At 49.0% G+C, this 25,233-nt stretch overlaps 10 protein-coding genes across 10 annotated transcripts; 5 read left to right on the top strand and 5 right to left on the bottom strand.

The window, feature by feature from the left end:
• Window positions 1-2,671: 2,671 nt before the first annotated feature.
• EDB82DRAFT_39942 (HAD-like domain-containing protein) lies at window positions 2,672-4,616 on the top strand. The gene is made up of 3 exons (XM_065607573.1): window positions 2,672-3,108; window positions 3,274-3,314; window positions 3,734-4,616. Exons 1-3 carry the CDS (start codon window positions 3,063-3,065, stop codon window positions 4,373-4,375), a joined length of 729 nt encoding a protein of 242 aa, XP_065465496.1. The 5' UTR covers window positions 2,672-3,062; the 3' UTR covers window positions 4,376-4,616.
• EDB82DRAFT_39952 (putative methyltransferase-domain-containing protein) lies at window positions 4,600-5,937 on the bottom strand. Its single transcript, XM_025731050.2, has 2 exons — window positions 5,813-5,937; window positions 4,600-5,759 (listed from the first exon to the last, which is right to left on the bottom strand). Exon 2 carries the CDS (start codon window positions 5,698-5,700, stop codon window positions 4,825-4,827), a length of 876 nt encoding a protein of 291 aa, XP_025590114.1. The 5' UTR covers window positions 5,701-5,759; window positions 5,813-5,937; the 3' UTR covers window positions 4,600-4,824.
• A 145-nt stretch (window positions 5,938-6,082) lies between these two features.
• EDB82DRAFT_485836 (ribosomal protein L23/L15e core domain-containing protein) lies at window positions 6,083-7,476 on the top strand. Its single transcript, XM_065608249.1, has 4 exons — window positions 6,083-6,183; window positions 6,585-6,628; window positions 6,686-6,911; window positions 6,969-7,476. The coding sequence occupies exons 1-4, from the start codon at window positions 6,153-6,155 to the stop codon at window positions 7,121-7,123; spliced, it is 456 nt and encodes a 151-aa protein (XP_065465495.1). The 5' UTR covers window positions 6,083-6,152; the 3' UTR covers window positions 7,124-7,476.
• Window positions 7,477-7,670: 194 nt separating this feature from the next.
• Window positions 7,671-10,506, bottom strand: EDB82DRAFT_422527 (uncharacterized protein; the record flags this gene model as incomplete). The annotated part of the gene is made up of 4 exons (XM_025731053.2): window positions 7,671-7,852; window positions 7,885-8,157; window positions 8,703-9,148; window positions 9,203-10,506. 4 exons carry the CDS (start codon window positions 10,504-10,506, stop codon window positions 7,671-7,673), a joined length of 2,205 nt encoding a protein of 734 aa, XP_025590117.2.
• Window positions 10,507-12,135: 1,629 nt separating this feature from the next.
• EDB82DRAFT_520054 (microsomal signal peptidase 12 kDa subunit-domain-containing protein) lies at window positions 12,136-12,554 on the top strand (the record flags this gene model as incomplete). Its single annotated transcript, XM_025731055.1, has 3 exons — window positions 12,136-12,186; window positions 12,244-12,303; window positions 12,372-12,554. 3 exons carry the CDS (start codon window positions 12,136-12,138, stop codon window positions 12,552-12,554), a joined length of 294 nt encoding a protein of 97 aa, XP_025590118.1.
• Window positions 12,555-12,718: 164 nt separating this feature from the next.
• Window positions 12,719-13,233, bottom strand: EDB82DRAFT_470799 (RING-A protein; the record flags this gene model as incomplete). Its single annotated transcript, XM_025731056.1, has 4 exons — window positions 12,719-12,817; window positions 12,875-12,945; window positions 13,001-13,079; window positions 13,135-13,233. 4 exons carry the CDS (start codon window positions 13,231-13,233, stop codon window positions 12,719-12,721), a joined length of 348 nt encoding a protein of 115 aa, XP_025590119.1.
• Window positions 13,234-14,234: 1,001 nt separating this feature from the next.
• On the top strand, window positions 14,235-15,825 carry EDB82DRAFT_39446 (uncharacterized protein). Its single transcript, XM_025731057.2, has one exon. The coding sequence runs from the start codon at window positions 14,529-14,531 to the stop codon at window positions 15,660-15,662; it is 1,134 nt and encodes a 377-aa protein (XP_025590120.2). The 5' UTR covers window positions 14,235-14,528; the 3' UTR covers window positions 15,663-15,825.
• A 510-nt stretch (window positions 15,826-16,335) lies between these two features.
• EDB82DRAFT_39862 (transmembrane amino acid transporter protein-domain-containing protein) lies at window positions 16,336-19,084 on the bottom strand. Its single transcript, XM_025731058.2, has 5 exons — window positions 18,545-19,084; window positions 17,410-18,485; window positions 17,200-17,360; window positions 17,086-17,151; window positions 16,336-17,034 (listed from the first exon to the last, which is right to left on the bottom strand). The coding sequence occupies exons 1-5, from the start codon at window positions 18,706-18,708 to the stop codon at window positions 16,474-16,476; spliced, it is 2,028 nt and encodes a 675-aa protein (XP_025590121.2). The 5' UTR covers window positions 18,709-19,084; the 3' UTR covers window positions 16,336-16,473.
• A 975-nt stretch (window positions 19,085-20,059) lies between these two features.
• On the top strand, window positions 20,060-21,455 carry EDB82DRAFT_485816 (uncharacterized protein). The gene is made up of 2 exons (XM_025731059.2): window positions 20,060-20,831; window positions 20,907-21,455. Exons 1-2 carry the CDS (start codon window positions 20,536-20,538, stop codon window positions 21,367-21,369), a joined length of 759 nt encoding a protein of 252 aa, XP_025590122.1. The 5' UTR covers window positions 20,060-20,535; the 3' UTR covers window positions 21,370-21,455.
• A 153-nt stretch (window positions 21,456-21,608) lies between these two features.
• Window positions 21,609-24,116, bottom strand: EDB82DRAFT_39347 (WD40-repeat-containing domain protein). The gene is made up of 4 exons (XM_025731060.2): window positions 23,756-24,116; window positions 23,598-23,679; window positions 22,595-23,543; window positions 21,609-22,544 (listed from the first exon to the last, which is right to left on the bottom strand). Exons 1-4 carry the CDS (start codon window positions 23,886-23,888, stop codon window positions 21,849-21,851), a joined length of 1,860 nt encoding a protein of 619 aa, XP_025590123.2. The 5' UTR covers window positions 23,889-24,116; the 3' UTR covers window positions 21,609-21,848.
• Between the last annotated feature and the right edge of the window lie 1,117 nt (window positions 24,117-25,233).

Below are 25,233 nucleotides of genomic sequence, written 5' to 3'. Positions count from 1 at the left end.
AGAGACAGTTCTCAGCCAACATTACAGTGAGGGAATTGGGGCGATGCTCGATAGGTACCGCTACGCAATAAGACTCGACAGCATTATCCACATCCAGTGATTGGATCTTCTGCCACGTTTCTCTTGGCCTTGTTCCTGGACTTGAAGCCTGTCCAATTCCAATTATTCCTTCGATTGTGAAGGACCCTTGTTATCAATGGCTATCTACAGTATCAAACCAAGGTCTCCAGATTTTTGCCGTCATTCGTCGTCGATCACCCTCATAACACCTTGACGGACGCTCTCCACCCTTGTAACTGTTAACAGTTATCAAGGTTATCAGCGAATTAGTCTGGCGTGGTCACTGGTCATGCACTCCTGGAATCATGCATTCCAGTGGGTATGCCCCAGCGTTACGAGGACCCTTTTGTCTCAGGAACCAGATAAACATATCACCGTACTGTACTGTAATGCATGTTCAAAGGCAGGCGGCTGAAGTAGCCAACTGTTTACTTGTGCGATACGGTACAATGTGTTTACTTTCTGATAAGCGCCAGAAGCTTCCAACCATAATTCAAGGCTTGGACAAGATTGCCCAAGGAGATCTTACTGTGTTGGTGCTGGAAACCGTAAATAGAAAAGGGGCGTGCGTCAGACTCGGATTCAAAGCCAGACCAGGCTATGCTAATGTTACCTACCTGTGTTATGCCACCTGTGCTAACTAAAAGTACAGTGCTCAAGGCTGGTTTGTCATGGGTGTAACGAACCAGTCGGCAGCCATCAACCTTGACTGGATGGAGTTTCAAGGGTCCGTGTCGCTGAGCCATGCACAAGCCTGTGCATCTCTTCACAGGTATAGCACGCAAGCCGTGATCTGTGCGCGTTTGCAATGACTACAGTAATTAATTGCCTACAGTATCCGTACCCTGAGGGTTGTCTTTGATGATCTGTCCTGTTTGTCAATACTGTACAAACCCTTTCGGGTAAAAAGACAACAAAGAACAATCTTGAAATGTGAAATGACGGCATCTCGGATCCATCTGAGCGGGGACATTGGTACATAGCTGGCAAGAATATAGGATTACGAATCTCGGTATGGAAGTCCTGCAAGATTACTCACCTCGCTACAATTTCACGATATTACCTCCGACCTTGAAACTCCGTGTCATGCCGACAAGTACCGTCCGTCCGTCCCCCGACAGTCGGGGCGGGTCCATCCTCGGCGGCCGCGTGAGTCGTGATGTTTACAGTCTGCTGCCTTTATTATGGAGAAGTTGTTACGGAAAATTATGGAGACTGACTAAAACATTGACATCCGCATTCAAGGAGTTTTCCATTGCGACTGTGACCTTGACTGTGGCAATGGCTGTGACTCAATCGACAGTCCTGACCGAGATACGGAGACAATACGAGAGATTGCGTTGACACAAGACACGATGATGATATTGAATTTGCACAACTGCACGTTGAATTAGTCAACGCTAGAATTATACTGTACATGACTCTTTATTATTGGGCACACTGTATTTGCACCGGACTCGGTTGGATTGTCTCAGATCACGTCGCTTTCGGCGCTAATTCGTCGTTCTATCAGAAACATAATATTTACTTTCTCTTACACCATATCTCTCTAAACTGTGCCGCGTTGATACTAATATTGCGACATAAACCGTATCGTACACAACATGATTCATGTGTAGATCTCATCCCCTGGGAAGTATCGAGGAGAGCGAAAAGACAAACAAGATCTCAGTCATGGCCTGATTTACAGATTTGTCGATTGACAGTTGCAGAAAAGAAACCTTGTCCAGGGTAGCTTCAAGTCATGGGATGAAGCTAAATTTGTGACCCATCACCTGTTTTTTAGGTGATGGGACGGACCAGGTAAGGACCCTTCTTTCATCTCGTAATGACTGGGCGACAAAGTAACATGTGCAGCGGCAGGAGGGGCCGCCTAATGACAAGTACATGCAATATGTGCAGTATGTGCATGTCTGTCTCCATCTACCACGAGGCCAAGCTTAGGAAAGGACTCCACCTAGTTCGATGAAAGGGTCCTGTGGAACACAACAGCTGTTGTCTTTTTCTCTGCTGTCTTTGGATAGTGTGCAGCTGTTGTCAGGGGTGCACTTTTGGCGCTGCCTACGTTGCTGGAAGCTGCATGAACTGACCACTTCTCAGCTCGGGAACAGCAGGGGAATTGGGTACTGCTATCAAGCTGCAGCTACTGCCCTGCTTTACCTCGGAGCTACAGTAAAGCTACTGTAACCTGTGCCATCCCGTGCTCTACTATTCCTTAAATGTGAACTGATCTAGATGACTTGTCCTCCAGCTCATACAGCTCGTGACTGTCAAGTCAATCTCCCAAAACTGCCACCTGTCACTTCCAACAGGTTTCTAATTAGAGATCCACCATTCAGAAAGATTCAAACCATCTCGGATCTGACCGTAGACCCCTGTCTTGCGTAGAGAGAGCCAGGTCTTTCCATTGAATTCCACCTTTGCTATACATCTTACCCTGCAGTCGAAAAAAGAAGATTCATATGCCATTGGTCAGTTTACATCTTGAACCAACCTTTACTCTCTTGACCGCCTTTCCGCTACAGTTCACATGGACCACCAACCCTCCATCTTGAAAAAAATCCCCGTTCCCAAAGTCGTTTAGATTCGATCTGCTGTTACAACCTTTGCTCGACCCAAGTTGCTTGCTGCATAAGCTTAGAAAACGGGGGCTGGATACCATCAAACCTCAAGGATCTCGAACCTCCAAGGCAAAAGGAAAAGTATATCTCACTGGGAAAGGCGCCAAGCTAGGTAGCGGCCCGCTCTTTAGAATCCAGGAACAGGGAAGAACAGGACCTTCAGCTGGCCACCGCCGATTCCGATTGTCGAAAAACTTTTTTTCCTTCCCTCCCTCTCCCTCGACACCGTTACCCTCCAAAGATCGTGGCAGGGATATCAGATCGGATTTGGGATCTTGTCCAGCTCACTTTGTTTCATTTCTCCCTTTCAAGGAACTTCTCACAAGACGTGTCGATATCAGGCTTGACCGCTTCCTGTCGAAAAACAACTCATAATTCACGATGACGCTCAACCTCAACGACTTTGATGTCCTGGTGTTTGATATCGGTAAGATTAAACTAGTCCCACAGTTTCTCTAGGTGACTGCGTGGTTTATTTTGCAAGGACTGTTTTGGGTTGTGCTGTTGCCTTGATATGCTATATGTTTGTTTGTATTTGTTATTTTGCTGGATATCTACACATACAGAATAGTCATAATAACAAATATTACAGAAGGAACCGTTTGTCCCATCTCCTTCGTCAAGGATGTCCTAGTGAGTTGCGCAATTTTCTTCCTGCATGTCCCGTCTCACCTGGCAACCGTCCCGTTTTCCGTCTCCCATCTTCCACCGCTTTACCCACATACCACCTCCGTCGGCCCCTCTCTGCCGCTCCGGGACCCGGAGCTCCGTATGGATCCCATCAAATTCCATCCCAGCCTCTCATCCCGAACCTCTTCGGTCTAGACACCGGCCTTGGACATCCACTTCTCGGCGTCCAAGCTGCCGAACCAGGTCATGCCAAGTTGCTCATGTCTTTGGGCGTGTGCATCTGAATTTTTTCTTTGGAACCCAGCATCTCACTCAACCCCAGCCTCTTTGACCCCTTCACCGACTTTGCCCCGATTCGCGATAGTGTGCCCAACGTCAACAACAGTGCAGCCTGCTGACCAAGGTCTGTTCGCCGTACCCAGTTCCCGTATGCACTCGAAGCACTTCCCAAAGTCTTGGAACAAGAGTGGGACAGTCCAGAGTTTGCAAAGTACCGTGATGCTTTCCCCGAGGAGTACCGCAACTCGCCTTCTGATTTTGAAGCTCACGTCCGCGATCTCGTGAAGCGCGATGTCAAGATAGCGTACCTCAAGTCGCTCCAGGGATACCTCTGGCTGCAGGGTTACGAGTCTGGCAACATCGTCGCTCCCCTCTTCCCGGATGTCGAGACCTTCTTCAACGAAGCCATTAAGAGTGGAAAGAAGATCATAATCTACTCCTCCGGCTCGGTCCCTGCGCAGAAGCTGCTCTTTTCGCACACGAATTCCGAGAAGTCAGATATGACACCTCTTATTGCCGATTATTTCGACACCACCAATGCGGGGCCCAAGACCGAGGTCGACAGCTACAGCAAGATCATCTCTCATCACCCGGAGCACAAGGACCTTGACAGATGGCTCTTCCTAAGCGATAACATCGACGAAGTCAAGGCTGCTGTTGGAGCGGGTATGCGCAGTCTGCCCGTTGTTCGTCCTGGAAACGCGCCCTTGCCGCCAAATGAACCTATATCCAAAGTCGCAATTACCGAGTTCAAGCACTCAGAAGCTGCTTCATTGGGAGTATGATAGACGGCTGCATGCAAAGGTCCTTCGGAGGGTGGGGAAGTGATAGTCGTCGAATGGCGTGGCGGTTTCGTGCGGAGAAAGCAAGAGTAGTAGCTCGCTAGGGATTTCTAGTTCCTCAAATCCGAGACCAAAACGGCCAGCTGATCTGGTCCACTGGTGATCTGGTGTCCACAAACTGCATGAGTACTACCCGCCCCCTTATCAGTCGTGCGACGTTGGGAGTTGCAGATAGTCGATCTATTGCTGCACAGTACAGTGTGTATTCGCCAAGACCGTGCCGATAGTGTATTCGTTATCAACACCACACACTCGTAATGCCAGCTCACTATCGTGTGCTCGACAAAGGTGTATGTAAAACGCCATATGTATGGATGTGCTAATTGTTGGTTAAATTTACGCATATGCAGCTCCTTGAGGCCCCACGCGCTGTCGCGTTTCCCCTCAGTACTTCATTTCGAATGACTCGTTGAGGCCTTGAGTGTCATGACAAAGTTGTTCCGTGTCCGTCCTGGGTTAACTTCCTTCTTGGTAAAGTCTGGTCGCTTATCAGGGGTAGTTCCAGTCCTCTTCCATAGAGAATATGCCAGTTTCTGCGTCATCTTGGTTTTGGTACACACGTAGCCAAGGATTGTCATTAGTTCGTCGAGTCGAGTCTCTGTGAAATATCGTGAGTTGTCCACGCAGCTGCGAGGAAGAACCACAAAAAGGCAAGGGAACAGCTCATCTGAGCCGGTTGGAGGATCAGATGCAGGCCGAAGAAACGACAGCGTTCGAAGAAGCATCTGGCCACGCCCCTCGGCTTCGGGGACGAAGTTGAGCACTAGACTCAGTGAGATGATATCAAAGACCTCGGAATCATCCTTGGGTAAGGGTCGCTCCATGAAATCCTGCTTAGTGATCCCTGGCTCCTGACTGTTGAGATCGATATGTTTCATGGCAAATACACCACTTGTAGAGCATGCATTGCGAGTACTCAAGGATCCAACCTCGAGCATATGCAACGGCTGAGCGCGTTTCTTGAGATCTGCCATAGGGAGCCATTCCAGGAGCACCCTTGACGTGTCGCCTCCTCTATCGAGGCTTTGTCCTTGAAGACTAGCCTTCTGGTAGTGATCAAGCCCGCCTAGCTTGGAAATCTCAGAGGCAATACGAGTCTCAGTAGACACATCGCCCTTAGCTGCAGCTTGTCGTCGTTGCTTCTCCAGTTGGTGATGTGTGTTGATGAGAGTTCTGCTGGCTTTCCTGGACATAGACCGTGAGGGTTTCACTGTCGGTGGACGACTACTTGACAGGCTCTTTAGCCTTGTTTGCTTCTTTGAAACCATTCTGATGCTGGGCTGAGGGTGTTGCGTATTGATGCTTGAACCCTTTGAAGCGAAATAATCTAAAATTTCATGTTAGTCTCGGTAAAAGATAGGGTGTTGTATCCAGACTTGCCGCTTGGGGCCCAACACAAGACGTTGCCCAAAACCCAGGACAAAGATATACTAAAGACCTCCTGTAGGCATTTCAGTCATTAATATTGCCAATTAATTGTAACAAACCAAAGACATATGCTGTACTGTTGTTGTCGTTCAACCTCACATTTCCTACTCTCAGAGCAACCCACCAATCAAACGTAGCCACCACTCCCCGCAGGACCCACTATCAAGTTAGCCCTAATAACACAGGATTTCAAAAGTCGAAACTCTTTTTTTTTTTCTTCTTGATCTTTTCTTTGAACACTTCGACGACAACCAGCACCACCGACAACTTTGTGCCCACGACAACCGACACAATGGCCGCCAAGGATACCAAGGGAAAGAAAGGTACGACATGATCTGAACACGCAAAGAGGGCAAAAAAGGAAGAGTTGGGAAAATGAAGAAATGGCACACGGGCTGGAATATTCTCAAAAGCGAAATTCGATCAAGAAGACAACGACGGCATCAACGACTCGGCTCGATTCGACCATAATCTTGCTTCGATAAATTAATGCCTTCACTATCGTCACAACTCGCCTGCTTCAAAACTTATTTGCTTTGATCGCATCGGGTGTCGATACCATCTTGCTTCGCTACAATCGAGAAATTCCGACCCGCGCCGCCATCATTGTCATTATACCCTCCTCAACTTTTTTACTCTTGAAGCTTTACCCCTACAGCATCATGCAGCAGCAGATTTTGCGAGTTCTGTACAAGGGCGATTGCTGATGCTTTTTTGACTACAGGAGGCAACAAGGCCGCTCAGGCTGCCAAGGCCGCTCTCAAGGGCGTAAGTTTTTACCACTCTCAATCTCATCGCCATGGCATTCACTAACAGTATCCATAGACAAACTCCCACAAGAAGGTCAAGGCTCGCTACAGCACCTCCTTCCACCGCCCCAAGACCCTGATCACCAGCCGTGCTCCCAAGTACCCTCGTCGATCTGTCCCCCACCAGCCTCGCCTCGATGAGCACAAGGTTGTCATCCACCCTCTCAACACTGAGAGCGCCATGAAGAAGATGGAGGAGAACAACACCCTCGTCTTCATCGTCGATATCAAGGCCAACAAGGGTAAGCAAATGATGCTCAGTAATCATTTCGCACACGAAAGCTAACATACACAACCAGCTCAAATCAAGCTTGCCCTCAAGAAGCTTTACGACATTGACTGCCTCAAGATCAACACCCTGATCCGACCTGACGGTAGCAAGAAGGCCTACGCCCGCCTTACCCCCGATGTCGATGCTCTCGACATTGCTGCCAACAAGCTCTCTCTCGTTTAAAAACATCACTTGGCTTGTGGATTTCTGGCGTGTCATTGGGCTGGTTTATTGTCTGCTGAAAATGCAAGACAGGGACATGGGAAAAGGCGTAAAAAGTGCTTCTCGTTTAGAGTGCAAATGATCATGAATTTAAAACCGCCCAGCGCACTGTCTGTTCCTATCTGTCAGGTACCATATGCTATTTGTTCTAGTGACGCCTTGCCTATGTGAATGAACAATTGTGATGCTGCTGTATTAAGATTCTTTCATCTTTGCCATGATAGGATGACCTTGGGTCTATTCGAGTCATGTTATCAATTTTGTCGAGACATTGGGACACTTAAATCATGGTAGCAATACCAGGAAAACTGGGTACTGAGGAGTCGACACATCTTTATTCTTTCATATTGTACACATCACGATCGTCAAACTCTGCAACCAGCAAAGTTGAACCAGCCCTGGATATGGTCTAGAATTTCCCAACCAACCCAAGTCCCGTCTAATTATACACCAATTTCATCATACATGATCTGTGATAACCCCAAAACTACTTGTCGAAACTATTCGCTTAGTTGCGCATGCCGTTGAGGTGCTTCATCGTGAGGTAGTTGACGTCAAGAAATCGCTCGACGCAGTTGGCCAAACATGTCTCCTCGGGCTTGTCGAGCTTGGAGTTCTTGATGGTTCCGGGAACGCACTTGGCCCAGCACATCTGTGTTAAGCTGTGAGTTTCTAAAGTAAAAAAGTCCACTGGTTAGCTTTCATGTCCTCTTGTTATATACGGATCAAGGCGGTCGACGTACGGGCTTGGATCTGAGAACGCTGCTGCTCGTTGGCGAGAAACTGGCGAAGCTCGGTGCGATCCTTATCGTTGAGCTTCTCAAGGTCGGCGTTGTCGATGTTGAGTTGTTGAGCACTCATATTGGCGGTTGTGGATGGGTTGCTGGTACTTGGATAATATCGGGTTTGCTGGTGATTGAATTGTAGATGCTCTCTCGAGTCAAGATTTTTGATGATGCTCAATTGTTCAGCAGTTGGCCAATAATCGATCGTCCCTAGTCGGCTGGACAGCCCCACCTCTCAGCCTTTCACAAGTTCAACTCAAAAAGATTCACTCATTACTTATATGGACATCAAGAGATTTATGTGCAATAATATTTTGAAATGATTTGTTCTGTATACCTTGATTAAAGTCTTCCTAGATGCATGAACGCAGAAATTACCACGCCTCAAGACACGCAAACGCCAAAAGCCTCTATGGACATGATCTAATTGCCAAGTATACTGCTAAAAGAGAGATAATAGTACCACCGCCGTTATATGCCACTATACGCCTGTTCTACCTCTACACATGACTTGATACAATGCTCATTTCCGCCGAATCTATGAGATGAGAAAATAACAGGTAGAGACTGATAAATAATGCAGAAATAGTTCCAACCAATACGCAGCACTGGACACTAGATGTAACGCTTCCAGCGTGCCAATGCCATAAACAAGCAACACAGGAAGATCATGAATCCAATGATGCTAAAGAAAGGTGCTAGGTTGGTCTCGGCAACAGTTGCGAATGGAACTGGCACGTTCATTCCGAACACACCGCTGACCAAGTTGAGGGGAACAAGGACCGAGGCCAACATGGTGATCTTGCTAAGCACTTCGTTGGTGTGCGTTCCCTGCTCGATACTCTTAATGGATACTGTCGCGAGGTAGTTGCTGTGCGCCCGAGACAGGATCTTTTCGAAGTGACCCAGGTTGGTGGCCATTGTTACGACGTGATCTTGGATGTCACCCAAGTACATGCCGATGTCCATGCGTGGAGTGACCTTGTAGTTCTCGTTGCATCGCTTGGTGAAACCGCGGAGAACATCTGCCTTACCACCGAGAAGACGATAAAGAGCCAGACAGTTCCTGCGGATTCGACCAATACGGCGGAGGAAGGAATTGGAGTCATCTTCACGCATCACGAACACTTCATCCTCGATAGCGTCCGCTTCAAGTTCGAGCTGGCGAATAACAGGGCCAAAGGAATCGACAATATCGTCACTGTAGACAGTTAGTTAGAATGACCGATAGACATGCTTGTGAGTCGACACTTACATTAAAGCATAGCAGATCCAGTCACTGCTAAGAGAGACGTAATCTTTCAAAGCAGTGATTCGCTTGCGGACTTGAGCTGCGTGAGAGTTGGGCTCAAAACTGAAGCTGAGAGTACCCTCCCTGAATACAATGACATATGTGTTGAAGGGTTCGTACTCGATGCCGTCATCTTCTTCGACAACAGAGAAGGATCGGAAACAGGCAAAGTAGTATGACGGGAAGAGCTCAATCTTCTCGCGAGCTTCCTGAGTAATAATATCCTCAATTGTGAGAGGATGAATACCGAAAGACTTGCAAATGCTCTGCACTTCTTCCTTAGTGGCCGCGTTAACGTTCAGCCACCAAACACCATCTTCTTCTTCATCGGGTAGCTCGAAAAGCCCACGGATATCTTCGCCCGGAAGCACAAGATCGCCGAAATCCGCAGCGTGGATGGTTGATTCCCATGCCGAAGAAAAGAAACTGAACCGGTTGGGATCAACAGGGACGGGCTGCTTTTCAGCGACCACGTCCTCATTATGGGACCCGACAGTCTGGTTTGTCTTTTCACGAGTCATAGAGTCGTCCGAGACAGGCTCCAGGATGTCGCCATCAACAGTCACCATTCGTTGCAGACGCGATTCGTTCTGCTGAGCCCGCACGTCCTCAAAACTTTTCTTGGCAGCGGCGGCGGCGACAGCGGCATTGCGCTCCGCCGCTCGCTCCGCCGCACGTTCAGCAGCCTGCTCGTTGACGAAGTTCTCAAGATAGTCGAAATCAATGTACAAGTGGTCCTTGTGGTAGCTCTCCTTAACCGGGAAGCAAACATCTTCCTCGGCGGTCTTGTTGGTTGAAAAGCTGGCAGCATCATTATCGACGACGGTATGAGGCTTGCTTCGGTGGCTGCGCTTGCTAGAGATGGACATAGCCCGGCTGGCAGCGTCCTCTATGTCAGGCTTGTTGGGCTCGGAGAACGACATGTCACGCTCTCGGCGACGAGCCTGGGCAAACGCCTTGACCGAGTTGGGAGGCGAGATTGAACGGTCTGTCGAGTCCACAGTAGGTCGGCGACTACGGCGCGCGGTTGGAGAAGCATCGCCGGTTTCCTCATCGATAATAGCTTCCTCAAAATCGCGAACTCGGATAGCAGGAGGGGAGGCGGGCTCAGGCTCGAGGTGACGAGCACCATAGAGACTGTCAAAGGTGCCGCGACGGGGTCGCTCAACCCTGGTCGATACCGACTGGTGGCGGTGGTCGTCGAGTTCCGGGACAGGTGTGTCATACCCAGACCGGGGGATGGAGCTGGAGTCTTCGTGGTCAGACATTTTGTCGGCTGATGGCTAGTCCTCGAGGGTTCTGGTTCGAATAGTGACCGTGTATAATAGTTGAATGTGGTTCTATCGAGGGGGGTCGGTGGGTGAATTGCGCCTCGGTTTATAGTCCCATAGCTTGATGTTATTCCAATTATTGGCACCGTCTAATACAGTCGATTATTGACGTCGCACCCGGCGCGGCATGGGCGCGCCGAGTTGATTTTTTGTTCAAAATTGAGCTCTGCTCGGCGGTGGTCGCCAGCGGCAGCTGGTTGTTTGAAGGGATGTTGTGGACTAGCAGAAGAAGGTGGCGAGAAGTGCGATTCGAAGGCCAGTTACGGGGGCTTCTTGTTTACTCCGCTATAGACCCAGAAGCCGGGACCAAAGAGCGAAGGGAGAACGTTGGAAAAGGCGAGTTGAGCCAACTTGAAGACTGGTATAGAATAACGGCGCGACGCCGGAACGTGAGTGGCGTTGGAGGCGTAAGTGCTCGAAAGCGTCGTTTGATATGCAAGGCAGTCGAAGTTGAAGTCTTTTAGGTGTTGATAAAAAGTAAGTTTGCGATATAAAGCGAATTCGAATAAACTTAAGGAGTCAGGTCGAGCTATTTGCGGTAAATAGCGAGAATTCGTTTGGGCATGAACAGGGAATAAAAAGCAGGGTGACGACGCCGAGATAGGACCTGTCGTATGAGGGGATAGAACAAGGTCTAGGCCAATTTCGATACTGGCACGGCTAAACCAGATGAGAAATTTTCTTGAGGTTTTGGTTGATTGAAAGACCCGGTTCGCTGTGCACGGGGTACATTAAAAGGAGGTTTGTAGGTTGGGGTTGTCAGTAGCGACGACGATAGATGTCAGGGTTAGGTTGATTAAAGAGGAGTTAGGAACTAATAAGTAGTCTTAGAAGTGGGAAGGGCTAAGAAAAAAAATTGTCTTGGCCTGGTGTGTCGGCTATCACAAGCAAAAATAGATGCTAATGTAGACAACCCGGTCAGGATTACTATAATTTGACTGATGGAGGCCGCCACTTTGATCTCCATGACTTACACACTTGTCCTGCAGCTGGAAAATGCATGGCCTTGGTTTTGTATCAAATATCCCTGGTTCTTTGCCCGTGCTCACCATCTGACTCTTCTTTGGTTGCCCATCCTTGAGATCGGATGTTAGTAGCCGGGTAGGAACTAATACTCTGATTTGACTTTTATGAATTATGGAGTGACTGATTCGTCGAATGCAATCCCGTCATTCCATGCGCATTGATCCATATGATAGCCTTGCCAACGTTGTTCTATCCTGATAGACAGGTTTCTTGGAAATAAGAGGCAGGAAGTTAAAAAATAATAACATGGCATAATCTGGTCATTGCGTTAGGTAGTTATCGCTTTGTTCTCATTATTCATCTGACACCAAAATCAAAATCAAGCATTGAGCTGTTCCTCGCTTGGAGTTAACCACCAAAGCTTGTTTGCCGAAAACGGAATAGCCTAATAGCCTCCAAACAGCCAGGTGTCGAGACCTGTTCCGACTGTACATCCACCAGACTACACTACTGTACCGTACCTGTTAGCGACCAACGGCATCGCATCCGAACAACATCTACAGCTACATTACAACCACAACCACGCGACTATCATCCAACATGGCTGATCAAGCTCTTGACCAGATCCGAGACATTGTCGATGGACAGATTGTACATGATCCCCCTCTTGATTTACCTGATCAACGTCTGACTGAAGCTCCACTATAGGACTTCGAAGGCCAGAAGCTCGTCGAGATCCTCGCCACAGCCCTTCTTATCGTTTCTGGTGTACGTTGCATCGCGTCTGATGATATCACCTGCCACCCTCTTGAACTACCTGGCTAATTGCAAACTAGCTGATCTCGTTCGTTGTCGGTTACATCCTACAAGATATCAAGCTTGCCGTATACCTGGGGTTGGGAGGTACGGCCCTGACATTCCTCGTCGTGGTGCCAGCTTGGCCATTCTACAACAAGCATCCTGTCAAGTGGTTACCGGCAGGTTACGCGTACGATCTCGCAAGCAAGGGAAATCAATAGATTGAATGGTCCGGCTGTTTATGACATATCATCTCGAGACAGCTACCAATGCCGAATGCAGCACCTCGACGATCCCTTTTATTCGCATATTTGTTCCTTTCTTCATAAGACATAACCCCCGGACACGCATCTCGCATATCCTCTCTGGTCCGTACTGTTCAGTCCTATCGTCCGTACTTCTGGAACTCCCAGTCCCTATTGTCCAAGGGACAAACGGATCGGGCCTTCAACCATCGCGAAATGCAATGGAAGTGGAATGCATGCTAGATACCCATTAGTCTAAATACGTGAAAACAAGATGATGCAGTCAATAGTCTTACGTTGCAGATACCCCAGGCCACGGTGCATTCTTCACTAGTAGCGGATGCTTGGTTTGCCTGGCATTCGATACCTGATGGATTTGTCAGCCTCTTATCATGATGCGTGAAGATTTCTGGAAGACATACACAGGTCCATGATGTGATTACGGCAGATAGCACAGTTGTCGACCACAATGTCCCATGCCCACAGAGCTACTGCGTTCCACTGTTGATCTCCAGTCAGCACATGTCCAGGATGGTCACCTCTAGGCGATCTGTACCTTCTTAACCTCGAACTTCTTCTTGCCCTCAACGCTCTTGGTGTTGGAGCCCTCGGCCTTTTTGGCGACGGGCGCATCACTCATCTCAACATCAGCCATGGTGGGTAGGTGTAGTAAGTCGAAATCGAGGTTTGACGTTGGGTATTATATGGAGTCGGTTCGTCGAATGCGAAATAGTGCTCGTTGCTGGATAATAACTGTAAGATTCGGCCGTGTGGTATCGTTGTCGTCGGGTTGCGGTGACGGATGAAAGCGAGAGTGAAAGACGTACGAATATCGGTGGTTATGTGTCTATGATGCGAATGCTAGTGACTGTCAGCGGCAAAGTTTCGGCATGAGAGGCGCACAGAGAAGAGGAAATGAACCTTGATAGTGCAGATAGTTTACCAAAAGAGGTAAACCTGAGGTACATAAACTTACAGGGTGACTTTGTCTCTCATCAAACAGTGATGATGCGGCTCTAGAGTTGAACGGGAAGGCTGGACCTGAATCTATCTACCTCTGGATAGATGAATACTTAGCAGGCAGCTACCGCGGATGGGATTGGATGGGCGCAACCGATACTGTAATACAGCCCGCCCGGGCATTCGTTACAGCGAAGCGGAATGGCGGGGTCAATGGATCACGAAGCTCCCAATTCAGTCATTCATATCACTTTTATTATCGCTATCTGATATATTACAATCCATTTCACCGGCACCTGTCTCCCCGGGTATGAAATCATTGTTAGACTATCCACAACTTTACTTGACAAGAAAAGAAAGCATCGCTGCACTGCCCCCGAAAAACAAGGCTGCACAACAGTGAAGCATCAATGCCCAGGCGTCCTCTAGAGCCGCTTTAGGCGCTCAAAGACTCCGCTTTGTACACTTGGACAAGCCTAAAGCTGGCTCCGCCCGCGTCATTGCCTCCCGTCCGTTGTACTGCCAGCGGCTGCACTGCACTGCAGTGGCGGTAGGTGGGCTCTTGTTTCGGATCTGCCCTGTGCTTAGGTTGTGTTTGTTACTCAGTTATTAACCTAAAGCCTCCCTACTTCTCTTCTCCGTTTCCGTTCCCCTCATTCATTACTCAGTCCTTGAATCACACTTTCTCCTACAATCTAGGTCTAGTACAGTCATGGTCAGAATAGTCAACTCTCTCCTTACAAGAATAGTTGCTTTATACTCAATCGCCATTCCCGCTTCGATCTCATCTTCTCTTTCGTATAATCCGCCAGAACCATAATCTCCGCCTTGTCGCATCGTATCAAACTATCGCAAACTCAAATCGTCAACCAAACAAAACACAACACCACAGCGAGGCTCGCCCGTCTTGTCTTGTCGTCTCATCCTGTCTCACTTTATCTACATACTCGCCTTCTTATCTTCTTTCACCTTTGTGATATCACAGACGAAATGAATGAAACGCCCTCTCAACCTACAACAACTCCTGCTCGACGCCGGAACGGCCGAAACGGTCGTCCCGCTGCTCAGAAAGCTTATGCCTCCGAGAATGATGTTGCCACAATTGATCCTGCACGACACGATCGTGCCCCACGCACTCCTCAAAAGGGCGCAGGCACCGATTCTCCCATGAGCCATATCAACTCAAAACAGCGAAACCGCAACAGCAGTCACAACAATAACAACAACAAACAGCGTGGCAAACCCGGTCCTCATTCTCCCGACTTTACTCGCCCTGGACGTGTCACCCCTCCGAATCAATCTTCTTCTATGAAGTCCATCTCTGCTTTCGCTGGTGCCACTTTCCATGCCTCTCCTGCGCCATCTGCCTTGCCTCTTCCCAGCTTTGTCTCTCGGCCGGCGACTGAGTCTCCTAGTGTCACCAAGACACCACGAGATATCATCCAGGAGCCTTCTCCTCCGACCGATACCGAGGCACCAACTCCTTTGCGACAGAGCTCGTCGGGCGTTCAGGAATCTCCTCTCGATTTCATGTTCCGTGCCCATCGTCAGGAAAAGGAACGCCAGCGTAGTGGAAGCGCCAGCAGCTTCCTTACTTCGGGACCTGTCAGCGAATCACCCTCCGTGCAGTCTCCTTTCGGACCTGGTAGTGTTCCGCAGCCGGCAACCCTTCCTCAGACGGCTCGCAGCCAAGCCCGTTTCCAATCCGTAGGTATCGACAGTGGGGAGTTCGACGGAACTCCAGGTCGACCTGTGGGACCGGCCTTCTCAACGCCTTATCAGGAGCGTATTCGGGCTGCTCGTACCAATTCTGCAAGGTCGCCCGCTGATCTATCTGCTCACCACCAAAAGGCCAACCCAGAGCCTGAAGATCCCACTGATGCTCTCAAGAAATTTCTTTTCAGTGGAAACGGCACCACCGTTTCCCAATCTGTCCCTAATGGATTCGCACCAGCCCCTCCTGCTCACCAATATGATCGTGCCAGGAACATTCCAAATGCACCATCTCCTTACAATAGCCATTCAAACAACCTTCAGGCCATGGAGAACGATCTTCGTCGTATTCTCAAACTGGACTTGGGCAGTCCATCCCCTTCAGGTGCGAACCAACGTTTGTTCTCCTAAGACTCGGCGTCTTTAAGTGCTTCCTACTTCGGCGTTTTCCTTGCTCCTCTTCTGCATATCTTTTCTCGACTGCCGGCAGTCTACAGACGGCATCAACGGAACGTGATATTTGGCGACACGGTTTTCCATGTTTACAGGGGGTACAGCGGCATTGTCTCTGAACTTTGGCGTTATCAGAGGATCAAAGACATATTCGGAAGGACTGTTGATTGGGTCAGTTTCTTTTTCTGGTTCAGCTATGGGTTACCTCGGAGTCATCTATGTGATTTTTATCTGCACTTTCCGACTCTTTTGCCTTGCATGAGAGTTGGGTCGCGATTGTGGAAATGTTTATATCAAGGGGGATTCTAGGTGTGAACGGATGGATGTACATTGGGATGTGCGGCTTGTATCACGACAAATCATCTTCTTTTCCCGACTGGTTTCTGATGATACCCAAGAGCTTTTTTTTCTTTCTCTTTTCGGTCTTTATGAAAGCAAAGCGGCTCGGGGATGATAGACGTGGTAACAATCAGGAGACGCTTCGGATTTTATGACGTCTAAATAGTCATGACTACGCTCATTAAATATATATATTGCATTGCTGATGTCAATAACAGTCTTGAGCGAGAACAATGCAAGCAGTGAGATGAGAACAAAATGGTTCCAAACAGAATGAGCCACAAGTCGACTCATATAACATATTATTCATTGTCCTATCTCCATTTTCGTAAATCAAACACACCAAGCTCAGCCAGTACGGTGCACAAATGCTCGGCAACTCCTACAGATGCCCCAACGATCAAAAAAAAAAAAAATAGAAACATAGAGTCTAGTCAGCGCCAATGAGATGCTTAGGCAAGAATGTCCAGATAGTTCCAAGTGTACCCAAGATGGAAAACACAACGAGCAGTATGGCCGAAACGGCCTTTTCTCGGAAAGTAACATCCTGCCAGTACAGCTTCAGATAGAATGAGATGGGCAGGATGATGGAGATGAGGGTGCAGAGCGCGGCGCCAAGGAATGCACACACGGAGTCGAAGGCTGGGAAGACGATGGAGATGAACAACAGAAGAATAACAACAAAGACTCGGACAAGCATTCGGACCGCCTTGGTGATAAGGACAGATGATCGAGTGGGTTGGCTGTGAGGTATGTCATGATGGTGATGGTGCTGTTCGTGGACACCACAGATGACGTCCAAAGTTGTGATGATAGGACGGGCGTTGAGAGGAATCTTGGTCAAGGGGATGATAGCAATGAAGATGCACATTATGATCTTCAAAGCGTCGGGATAACCCTTGGACTTGAGAATGTTAGAGGTGATGGCATCCTTGATACCATCACCGAACATGAGCAGACCGATCACGGCCAGGCAGGTATCCACTAGGTACTGAACAAGTTAGATGAGCTATCAACTTGTATATACAACTTGGATACTTACAGAGAAGGAGAATGTGATGTTGACAGCTTTGCCCCATTTGTATGGGTGGCGCATGTCACGATAAATCTGCATTGTGTTAGTTCGATGCCTCAAAAGGAGTAATGTGTGTCATACCGATGGAAACACGGAGTGGGCACCCCATGGGCTGGCAAGGAGACCATATGCGAGGGGCACAGCCAGCCAGTTCTCGGGAAGGAGATAAGTCGTCGCGGGTTCACGAAGCGAACCAGGATAGTTTGGTTTGTAGAAACCGTCGATAATAACAATCACAACAACTGAAACATGTAAGTAGATGGACGGATAATGCTGAACTGGTGTACTTACTGCAGAAAGTGGAAAAGATACCAACAACGCTGGTGTAACTCAACAGACGGAGGGGTAGCGCATTGAGCACCAATACCAAACCAGAGGCCACAACCTTCCAGGTGTTGACAGTAGCAAAGCCTGGAAGCAGGAGGCTCAGGGAGTCGGCAAAGAGGATGACTAAAGCGACACACGCTGCTATCAATTCGAGACTGAAGAGCGCGGAAACAATGACTCGAGCGCGGGTACCGAATGAGACATACGCCAAGTCGGAATATGTGATGAGACTAGGGTCAAAGTTCATGCATTTGGCCAACAGCTTGCCTGTGTATGACGTGACGGCAGCTGTAAATGTGAGAAGAAACAGACCGGTGATCCAGCCTGTCATCTGGAAGGCCAGCGGGAGACTGAGCAGACCTACGCCGATAAGAGCGTTGATGGAGTTGAAGACGGACTGAGGAAGAGTGCTCTGACCCTCTACAGCGAGAACAACCTTATTGCCCTGCTTGACCTCCTTGACAAGAATAGGCTGGTGTTCACCATGCGCCGCGTCTTCGCCTTCCACTTCTTCGTCATCGGCTACACCCCACCCACTTCCCTCGCTAAAGGAGATGCGGTGGCGCGAACCTCTATCCAAAGTCCCGAAAGGCGAAGAGTCACGGAACGAGCCATAGCTGCCAACGATATCGGGAGCCGCCAGATGAGGTGGAACAGCAAAGATGCTTGATCGAGGCGAACCAACGACCGACGAATCGCCCGCCTCAACATCGAGTAGCGGCTTTGTTTCGTCGTCGCGACGAGATGCCCGCGTCGGCCTTGGAGACGATACAATGGCCGAGCTGGATTCGCCGTTGGCCTGGGAAGACGATGCTTCTAGGTGTTGGCGCAAAAGACCCGACTGTGGTTGCGACCCCTGAACATGACTGCGACTATACTCGAGATCTTGCGCTTCACCCTCGGGCGCAAGGACAAAACTCGGTCGGCGAGGAATAACTTCGTGGAATCCTGCGGCTCGCTGCCAACTTCTGGCAAAGGATCGGAAGCTGTTGACTCCGCCAATGTCGGCGATGGCAGCCAATTGATAGGTGATGGAGGATCTGGAAGAGTTAGCTGTAAGTACTAGTTTATAGTGTGTTTGTTGATTATGAAAACATACCGTCTTCGCCTTGTGAAGCCTCCTTGGTTGCCTCCATCGTTGTCGTCGTCGTCGTCGTCGACAAGAGCTTGTTCGCGCTCAAGCATGCTCTCGGTCACGCTTTCACCGGGGGAACCACCTCCATCGTATTCATCCCAGTTCGTAGGATTCCGCGCCGCAGACATTGTAATTCTGTATCGTCGCCAACTTCACGTTTGGTTTTGATTAAATTTGATGGTATTGTCGTGTCGATTCGTTATTCGGTTTGAGGTCAAATACAAGATTTTGTGTTATCTCAATTGATCCCACCTTTGTCTTGGTCTGCTGAGCAGGTTTGGTTTGGTTTGGTTTGGTTTGGTTTGGTTTGGTTTGGCTGGGCTAGGGTGGCGAAGGCAGCAGAAAAAGCTGGAAGGTTGGAAGGTCGCAAACAAGGTCAACGATGCAATGCAATGCAATGCAATGGGAGACAGGGTTTGTAGACTCGGCAAAATTAGAGGTATCACCAAACCCCTCGAGGAACGAATTGTTCAATTTGCAAAGGAATAGGAGGATACAACAAAGTCGGATAAGAGACAGAAAGAGAGGGCAGACTCGGCCCAAGGTCATATGGCACGAGGCTCAACTTGGGTAAGTATGTTATACCTGACCAGCTAACTAACCAGTAGTCTACTGACTGACTGAGTGACAGAAAGTGGGCGCGCGTACTATGTACCAAGCCTGGGCAGACAAAGATTGAGCTTATCGCAACCAAGGGATCCCTGTGCGCACGATAGCCGATGGTCAGTTACTCCTCCTTTGCGGATAATCTGCTTCAGTTTCTGATCTTGATCTTGATCTCGGGCCTGTAACTGGATTGAAAGGGTCAAAACAGGGTCACGTCGAGTCGACAGGGATTGCTGATACAAGAGTTAGCAGTACTCATGATAAGACGGTTTGACTAAACATGGAGTAATAATTAAAGAGATCCTCCAAGACCCTAGTAGGCTAAGACTGCCTAGTCTCATGTAGTCTGTTGTTGTTGCATGCATGCATTTGGAGGAGGGGAGGGGAGGGTATGACTTTAGAACTGAGTTGATGAACTGCCGGAGAAACCAGTGCTTTCTGATAGGACAAATTAAATGCACAAGTCCAATCAGTAGTTGCGTTGGGAAACGTCAAAACACTCGTTGATCGTAGGACAAAAGGACAAAACAGTCTCACCTGTAAGGACATCAAAGTCGGGGTAACACTCACCTAGTAACAGGCGGTTGTACCCGCTTCAGTGCAGTTCTAGACATTGCCTCGTCGCACTGAACCCCACCTGTAATTCATTTCAAATGTTTTGTGCAGCTCCAGATGGGGAACGATGGTAAGTAGACGGTGGAGAATGAGACTTATTCGGATCTAGGTAGGGGCTCACGAGACCAATCTAATAGGAATTTGACTACAATTGGTTTCAGAAGGGGTTGTCGTGCGGGCGTAATCATCGACATTCTTGTTGGTCCCTGCGAAAGTAGTCAAGGGAATTAGAAAGAGAAAACACTGTCTACTGAGAGAGTGAGAGAAGAAAAACATCATGACTGGTATTCTGATGTCAGAGCCAAGGATAACTGCAACTGCACCTCAGACATGCATAAGGCTTCCTCCAACCAGATATGTATAAACCTTACCCACGAATGAATGGTTCTAATTCCACGACAGATTCAGCCTATAGCATAACCTGCATGGGATATTATCAAGAAAAATGAGTAACAAATGCAAGCCTCTCATGATCTCTATTCAAGCACAAAAAGAGTTTTTACTACTCAGCCGAGTTATGTACGCTAGGTAAATCCAAGAGACATCCTTATCTTATCAATACCGCTGTAAAACTTAGGCTCTAGCTTTATCCATCACAGCTTCAAAAATGTCACTTTACAGCCTCAATCACCACTATCTTCTCTGTCTCGGCCGAATCCCGGACTTATACAATCTTTCCTTCTCTCTTGTTAAAATCCTTTATTACCAATAGTAATGATCGCGCATCCTCCATCATGACAACTCCCCCCGATACCGCTCTCTTGACCTCCACAAGCGAATCTCTCGCTTCTCTCCTCCCCATCCTCGACGGCTTCGCCCACCGTCACAAGAACCAACATTCTTCCACGCACTGGTGGTCTTCCTTTTCTCTTTTGCGCCGCGCCATCCGCAACCTTGGTCAAGATCTCGTCGTCGTCTCGCGCCCAAAGAAGAAGACCAAGCCTAGCAGCAACAATGCGAAACCCGACAGCCACCCTGCACTCGTCCGCGCAAAATGGATGATGCGCCATCTTGTCCCTGATGCTTTTATGTAAGCCAATGCCTTTCCCTGATAAGCCTTGGCATTTCCTCAACGTGGCTAATCACGTATTTGTCTTGCGCGCAGTACTTTCTCACAACTAGCAGCCGATAATCAACATGCGCCTCTGGGCCTCCTCCTCCTCTCAGTCCTCGCTCGCACCAACACTTTATTATCTCACCTCGTTCCATCCGAGCACAACAACGAATCGTCATCAACAGATGCTATAGATGTAACAAGCTCAGCATCAGACATTCCCGGTCCGATCAAATCGACAGTGCAGTCAATAGCAGCCGAGGCACCCAGTGCTGAAACGGATATGGGCGTGGCCATTTCACGCGAGGAGCTTCTTTTATTACAAAAGAAAACGGCCAAATCAATACCGAAATCAGACGTGCCCTCTAAAGATGTCAAGTTGAAGGAATGCAAACCAAAGATAGTACATACAGAGGCGCCGAAGCGCTCATCGAAAGATGACACTAAAGACAAACCAAAAAAGAAAAAGAAGAAAGGCGGCGACGCACTTTCAAGTCTTTTTGGCTCGTTATAACATCACATTAATTACACTGCGGAGCATCGCTTCATGTCAAGACACGTACTACAGATAGAATCGCATTAGTAGTCAGCTGAACAAGAGCGTTGGGGAATCGGTGATTTTCATTATTGTTTTCATAATAACACATTGCGCAACAACCAAACGGTAAAAATAAGTGTGCTAGCGAAGTACCGGCATATCTCCTGCTCAGCGCACGAACAGATATGCCCTCCGAATTCTTCCCATCCTTATGCGCCTCTTTGCAAGACCGTCCTTCGAGCTGTGAGTGTGCGCTTACGGAGCGGCCCTGCTGTGTCCGGTACCCAAGAAACAATATTTGTCGCTCACTCTGGCTGGTCACCATTCGGTAAAGAAAGCTTCCATAAACGTGTTTCCAATCAGTTACTTCCTCAAACGTGTCTCTTTTCTCCAATCCCATCATTCTCAAGTTGTAACATCTAAAAAGCAACCCACTGAGCCGGTTCCTTATTTAGTCAAGTGTAAGGGCGGTAGGACCAGATACGGGCCTTCATGTCACCAGAACCGGTGGCGAAGAATCGACCTTGGGGACTTGGCGCAACCGAGATGACCGAGTTCTTGTGTCCCTGTAGCATGAGCTGCGTAGTGCCGGTGCGAGGATCCCAGAATTGCACACCACGGTCCTTGGAGCCAGAGAGCACCCAGTTAGTATCAGGAGTAAGAGCCACCGACAGGACAAAGTCCCGGTGACCCTCAAATGTCTTGACGCACTTGCCCCCCTTGGGCCCTGGGTTATTGCCCTGGCGAGGAGCGCTGAGCTCCCACATCTTGATCGTCCTATCGAGACTGCCAGAAACGAGGTCTTTCCCACTGGGAGAGAAAGCAACAGAGTAGACACTGTCCTTGTGGCCATCAGGTCCCTCGAGACGCTCAACAAGGAAACCTGAGTGCAGGTCCCAAACTCTAACGCTCTTGTCGAGAGAGCCAGCAGCGACAAATTGGGTATCGGGAGAAATGGCGACGGTTGTCACACCATCCTCAATTGTGAGGGTGAGAGTGTTCGTACCCTGCTCGATATCCCACAGGCGGACGGTTCGATCGCCACTGCCCGAAGCAATGGTGCGTCCATCACGTGCAAAATCTAGTGAATAGATATCTTGCTCGTGACCAGAGAAGTGGTTTCTGATCGTTCTAGTTTGAATATCCCAGACCTATACAATATTAGTGCCATATCCACTCAAAACTTTGCTCATATACTTACTCGGATCAGCTTATCTTCGGCACCGGTGGCGAGGTAACGACCATCAGGACTGAAGCAAACGCTGCGAATGTAAAGATCGGCGCTCATGTCAGAGGCGTTGTGATCCTCGAGCACGCAAACCTTTTCTCCGGTCTGGACATCAAAGATCTGAGCAGATCGGTTGCAACCGGTTGCGACATATTTGCCGTCATGACTGAACCTCACACAACAGACGACACTTTCGTGGTTGAGGGAGTGGACAAGGTCGACGTCAAGAACGCGTTGCACCTGAGGGTTGAAGATGGCGTACCAATCATTTCCGGTCTTCTTGTTATGAGGAGCCACGTTATCAACTTCGAGGTCGCCGAGGGCGTTGCCAACGGCGGACGCATGAGGACCAGCCATTCGAGCATGGTCAGGAGTTGGGTGGCTAACCTGGGGCGATGCCGCAGTTCCAGGGTAAGGCGCAGGTGTGTTGATCTGAGGAGTCGCAGGCCCGCCAGCACCAGGAGGGCGACCAATGCCCCTCCTACCGGGACCGGGGGAAGCAGTGCTCTGTGGCTGAGGTCCCATTCCGTTTGGGACAGGGCCAGGAGGGTAGTTTTGGGAGTAGGGAGCTTGCTGCGCACTGGGATGAGGGGGAACAGGAAGACCAGGAGGTCCCTGGCTCATCTGATGTTGAGGTCCCAATGGTTGTTCTTGAGGGGGGGCATGGCCCTGCTGCGATTGCTGCGGCTGTTGCGCGCCCTGAGGTTGACCCTGCTGGCTTTGCTGCTGACCTTGCTGTGGAGGTGCAAGACCTCCCTGACTACCGCCAGCCATGATACCGCTAAAAAGGCCATTACCAGGAGCGATAGAGGGAGGCTGAGAAGGGGCAGCATGCTGAGGAGGTCCGGGCATGCCACCCTGAATTCCACCCTTTCTGGCAGCATCGAGCTGATGTCGCAGGGAAGTGATCTCGTCTTCGTATCTGCAGATGAAGAGGTCAACGGGCGTCCATTATCGCCAATATAACAACACTTACTTCTGCTTGAGACCCAGATGAGTCTGCTCCATCTGGTAAACCTTCTCGCGGACCATTTGCATCTCACTAACTTGCGCGGCGACTAAAGATACACATGTGTTAGCTGGATCGAAGGAAATAACGCGATATACACGCCAAAGTAAAAGTAGTGGACCTACTCTGATGCTCGTAGTTTTCCGCGGTGCGCATTTGGCTCTCAAATTCAACTCGAATCTGGTCAAGCAATTCGTTCAGGCGGGTAGAATTGGCCTGGGGACCGCCCCCCATGGCGCGATGCGGATACATCGACATTGCGCAAGGCGGGTCTCGGCGACGGGGAGTTCAGATGGGACTCGGTGAGATGAGATGAGATGAGATGAGATAAGGATGGAGGTTGATAGAAATATCGCGATCGCAATCGATGCCTGGTGCGTTTGGCGCGGTCGAGTCGTCGGCGCGTGCCGTTCAAGTCGGTGACAGCGCGAGACTGGGTGCCAAGGCAAGCTGATGACAATGACAGCTAAACGAGAAGCAGACGCGACAGCTAAGGGTTAAAACAGCAGCGTAATTAACAACCGGTTTACGGGTAAAGACCGGCAGGTGCGTAGATAATCGTGGGAGGTACTTGCGACGATATGGCCAGCCAGGATGAACGTTGGGTTGACGATCGAAGCAGGAACAAATTAGTCGTGATGATGTTTTGATGGGAAGAGGAAAAGAGAAGAAAAAAGAAGAGGCCCGGCCGAGGAGGAAACGGGTTGGTAAGTGCTAAAGGAAAGCATGGGTTCCAGTGGGTTGCAGCTCTTCACGCAGCACGGCCCGGGGGGGAGTGGGGTTGCGATCCATATAAGTGGAGATCAAGGACGGGTACGTACCTACAACTCTAAGCGCACAGACGCAATGAAGCATCAGCCTCGAAACCCATCCAAAAGCCATCTCATCAGGGGTTTTGAAAGGTGGGTCCACATCTAGTGGGCGTGGAAGCCCGCTACTGCTGCCCTGGTAGCCAGCCTGGGCTGTGGCTTCCACAAGATGACAACCTACATGAAGTTCAGTTCAGCACAGTTACAATTACACCTAACACTCCTCTTTCACACCCTCTCTCTCTCTCACTGATTTTAGGCCTTGAGGGGGTGGTAAGATGGTCGGTTCTGTTCCATGATAGGTAAGTTCCTATTTCCCTTTGCACGCCCCCCTTTTTTCCCTTTTCCTTTTTCTTTAACTTCCCTTTTCCTCCTTCGTAATCATTCAATTGCGTGGCTTAAATTATTCTTTACATGAACCTTTTTTTTTTTACCTGTCTTATGTAATCACATGATCTTCTAGAACTTAGAGACAGCACGTGGTTGTTATGTTTTGTTTGACACGATGTGAATAGAGTTGCTATCAAGAAGTGTTTGGGCCTTCCATGATGTCGTTGTAACATGTTGAGAGCCCCTAAGACTCAATGAACCTTCAATGAACTGACGAGTGTAAAACAACATTACACTTTTATACTAGGTCACTTGGAAATTGATGATCTATGTAATTAATTATCGTAAATATGTTTGATGAGAGAATTCAACTGTCTAGAGAACATACCCTGTACCTGTACTAAAACCTCACACTGGAGAACCATGTGAGTTTTAAGTTTAGCTCCTCCAAAGCTCGCAACAAC

Source organism: Fusarium venenatum (genome assembly GCF_020744135.1).
Source record: "Fusarium venenatum strain MPI-CAGE-CH-0201 chromosome Unknown EDB82scaffold_1, whole genome shotgun sequence".
NCBI lineage: Eukaryota > Fungi > Ascomycota > Sordariomycetes > Hypocreales > Nectriaceae > Fusarium > Fusarium venenatum.
The sequence above is the reverse complement of the archived record's forward strand: the minus strand, read 5'-3'. Positions and strand labels throughout refer to the sequence as shown.